This window comes from Ipomoea nil, unplaced genomic scaffold, assembly GCF_001879475.1.
Source record: "Ipomoea nil cultivar Tokyo-kokei standard unplaced genomic scaffold, Asagao_1.1 scaffold3069, whole genome shotgun sequence".
NCBI classification, from domain to species: domain Eukaryota; kingdom Viridiplantae; phylum Streptophyta; class Magnoliopsida; order Solanales; family Convolvulaceae; genus Ipomoea; species Ipomoea nil.
The window spans coordinates 3,894,582-3,898,129 of NW_017619497.1; the positions used below are offsets into that span (position 1 = coordinate 3,894,582).

At 37.3% G+C, this 3,548-nt stretch overlaps 1 protein-coding gene across 1 annotated transcript; it reads left to right on the forward strand.

Annotated features, from left to right (window-relative positions):
* The first annotated feature begins 294 nt into the window (after positions 1-294).
* Positions 295-3,295, forward strand: LOC109164686 (high mobility group B protein 13-like). Its single transcript, XM_019313221.1, has 8 exons — positions 295-936; positions 1,139-1,258; positions 1,362-1,633; positions 1,713-1,818; positions 1,907-1,972; positions 2,050-2,220; positions 2,750-2,929; positions 3,027-3,295. Exons 1-8 carry the CDS (start codon positions 520-522, stop codon positions 3,144-3,146), a joined length of 1,452 nt encoding a protein of 483 aa, XP_019168766.1. The 5' UTR covers positions 295-519; the 3' UTR covers positions 3,147-3,295.
* The last annotated feature ends 253 nt before the right edge of the window (positions 3,296-3,548 follow it).

The following is a 3,548-nucleotide window of genomic DNA, read 5'->3' on the forward strand; positions in this document are numbered from 1 at the left end:
TTTTTAAATATATAAATATATAAATTTTATATATTAATACTAAAATAAATATACTAAAAAAATTGTAAATAACTTGAATCAAATCACTTTAATTGAATAAAACACATCAATATGATGAAAGGAATAACATTGAGCAATTAATTTTTACAAAACAAAGAATATTACTTATTGATCAAATACATTCTCTACTATCAATTGTTTGTTTAAATAAGACCTGAACATAGAAATATCATCAAAATCAAATACTAAATTAAGAATAAAACATGCCAATATCGCAATTTAAATACTGTGAATTCCCAATATCAGCCCCAACAAGTAAAATATTTGTGTTAAAATATCCATTTATTTTACCCATTCTTCGAACATACCACTCCATTTGAATTTCAAAAAATATAACCGTTACGCTTCTCCGCACTTGGCTCTTCCCCTTTGTATATGAACCCTATTTTCTGAAGATCAGTCGCCGCCATAAACCAACTCACCATCTCTCCTTCTCCGAGCTCCGATCCCTTAAAATCCATGGCCGACATTGCTGCAGCCGACGCTATTCCGGCGAAGAAAGGAAAATCCAGAAAGGCATTGAAGAATCAGAAGGCTTCATCGAGTGAGGCCAATATAATGGCTGCCGCCTCAGTCTCTGATGCTGCAATTCCGGCGGGAGAATCCGCTGAAAAAGAGAACCGTGAGGGCCTCTGCCAGAAGAATTCGAAGAAAGGGGCGTCCAAGGTGAACAAGCAAACGGAAGAGTTGTCGTCATTTGAGAAGGAAATCCAGGAAATGCAGGAAAAGCTTCAGCAGTTGAAGATTGAAAAGGAGCATACTGAGGAGCTGTTGAAGGCCAAGGAGGAAATGTTAATACAGAAGGAGAAAGAACAAGAGAAGCTACAGACGGAACTCAAGAAACTGCAGAAAATCAAGGAGTTTAAACCCAATCTCGTAGGTTTCTAGCTTCCTTATAATCTAGGGTTAAATCACGGGGTTAGGACTCGTGTTCTTGCCCACAATCTACCTAGAATTAATTGAGTTACCCGTTTGGACTCCCTTATACATATTGGGAAATTCAAAATGCCCTTCTTAATCTTATTCTATACTTCAAATTGAATTCTTATGTTTTCCATGATCTGAAATCATTGGACAGAACTTTCCAATTATAAAGGGAGACAAAGATCAAGAGAAAAAGGGGAAGAAAGGGAATGATCCTGCAAAGAAAAAGCCAGCTACAGCTTATCTTTTGTGGTGCAAAGACCAATGGAATGAGGTTATCTTTCGGTTTCTTGGGTTGTTGTTGTATAGCAAATGAAGACACTGCAAGTTCTCTGTTCATATGATTGAAACTGTGAATTTTTAATACTGTTATTTAGGTAAAGAAAGAAAACCCAAATGCCGAGTTCAAGGAGATAAGTAATATGTTGGCTGCGAAATGGAAGACGATTAGCGCTGATGAAAAGAAGCCATACGAGGAGAAATACCAGTCTGAGAAGGAGGTATACTTAAAGATTGTTGGAAATGAGAAGCGCGAACAAGAAGCGCTGAGGCTATTGGATGAAGAGGAGAAGCAGAAAACTGCCATGGATTTGCTTGACCAATATATTCAGTTCCAGCAAGAATCAGAGAGCGAAAACAAGAAGAAAAAGTATAAACCCAAATTCCCATCTTCTGTTAAAACCTATATTTTTGCCCTTTTGATCTTACTCTGCTTTCATTGTGTATAGGAAGGAGAAGGATCCACTGAAGCCGAAGCATCCAGTGTCAGCTTTTTTCTTGTTTTCAAATGATCGCCGTGCTGCTCTTCTGGCTGAAAACAAGATTGCTAAGGAGGTAAAAACTATGAAGCTCAGCACAATTTTGTACCCAAATTCCTTTTTTTTCTGTTTAATCTTATGAAGAGTATTATTTGTGTATATAGGTGGCAAAGATTGCAGGTGAAGAATGGAGGAACATGACAGATGAACAGAAAGCACCTTATGAAGAGGTTTGCTAACTCGAATTCTTGAGGATCTTCGTTTGCTTTTGTGTGCAGTTCTAATGCATAATACAACTCTGTTGCAGGTGGCAATGAAGAACAAGGAGCAGTATGCTAAAGAAATCGAGATCTACCGGCAAATCAAAGAAGAAGAAGCTGCCAGCCGCAAGAAGGAAGAGGACGAGATGGATAAACTTAGGAAGCATGAAGCAATGCAATTGCTGAAAAAGAAGGAAAAAACTGACAATCTCATAAAGGTTGGTTTCTTTTTTTTTTTTTTTTTTTTTTTTTTTTTTTTTTTTGGTTCGGGGACACACATTACAACTGGATGGGGTGTGTGCATCCGGTAAATCTCGTAATTTTAACTGAACTAATCTGGGTTGTCGATAGTTGATCGGCTATTTAGCTCAAATCAAGAAGGGCAATAGGTTCCAGAATTGAATTTGTAACCCTTGGCTGGGGTTGCTGTCTTCTTTCGGCTCAAATAAAAAAGGGCAATAGGTCCAAGAGTTGAATTTGTAATCCTTGGGTGGGGTTGCTCCCTTCTTTTTATAAATGTAAAATGTGCATGGGAAAAATCTCGTGATTTTAACCTGATAAAACACATAAAAATATAAATTAATCTGGGTTGTCGATAGCTGAGGCTCAAACTAAGAAGGGCAACAGGTTCCAGAGTTGAATCTGTAACCCTTAGCTGGGGTTGCTCCCTTCTTTTTTACTTCTTTGATCATCTGGCAGGAGATCCTATATCACCCCACTAAAAATGATGCCTGGGAAAAAATGCAGAAAACTAAAGAAGAGCAGAAGAAGAAGCAAAAGGAAGAGAAAACCACTGATCCTAACAGGCCAAAGAAGCCTGCAACTTCATACCTCCTATTCGGCAAGGAGGAGAGGAAGAAGATAGCAGAAGAGAAGCCTGGATCCAACAACTCTACTGTTACTGCACTCATTTCAGTCAAGTGGAAGGTACAATCCCCATTCCCAAAGCTCCAAATCAATTTTTTAACTGAAAAATTGTCTCTTTAAATATATCTTGATTGGTTTTCTTGGTCTGGGTTCTCAGGAGATGAGTGAAGAAGATAAACAAGTGTGGAACAACATGGCTGCAGAAGCAATGGAGGCATACAAGAAGGAACTGGAGGAATACAACAAGGCAAAGGAGCAGAACAACAACAACAACTGAAGTTTCATATTTTAATATTTTGATGGGTTCAACTGGCTGGGTTGAACAACTAAAAGATGGATCTTCTTTCTATTTTTGCACTGTTGTTATTGGTGCTTGTTTGACTTGCAAATTGGAATATATGGAAAAGAACTTTTCCCTTTTTTGGACATTGCCAACTAGTATAATATATATATAAAAAAAAAAATTGAGAGTTTAATTTCTGTGAATTTAACAAAGAAGCTCTTGCACATTGTGCTTAGATGACATGTAGTGACCTCTCTTATGTGGGAGGTCATGAGTTGAGGTGTTGACTCTTTGTGTTTCACTAGGTTGAGAAAGTATGTTTGAACAGATATTACAGATATTACAATGTAACAAGAGAGGGATTTATTATAAATTTATTCTAAACTAGTATTTTCA

Excerpts from the sequence above, each read along its gene's own strand:
- LOC109164686 (XM_019313221.1), top strand. The coding sequence starts at position 520 with ATGGCCGACATTGCTGCAGCCGACGCTATTCCGGCGAAGAAAGGAAAA. Across the intron at positions 1,259-1,361 it reads GCAAAGACCAATGGAATGAG|GTAAAGAAAGAAAACCCAAA; the intron begins GTTATCTTTCGG and ends ACTGTTATTTAG. Across the intron at positions 1,634-1,712 it reads AGCGAAAACAAGAAGAAAAA|GAAGGAGAAGGATCCACTGA; the intron begins GTATAAACCCAA and ends CATTGTGTATAG.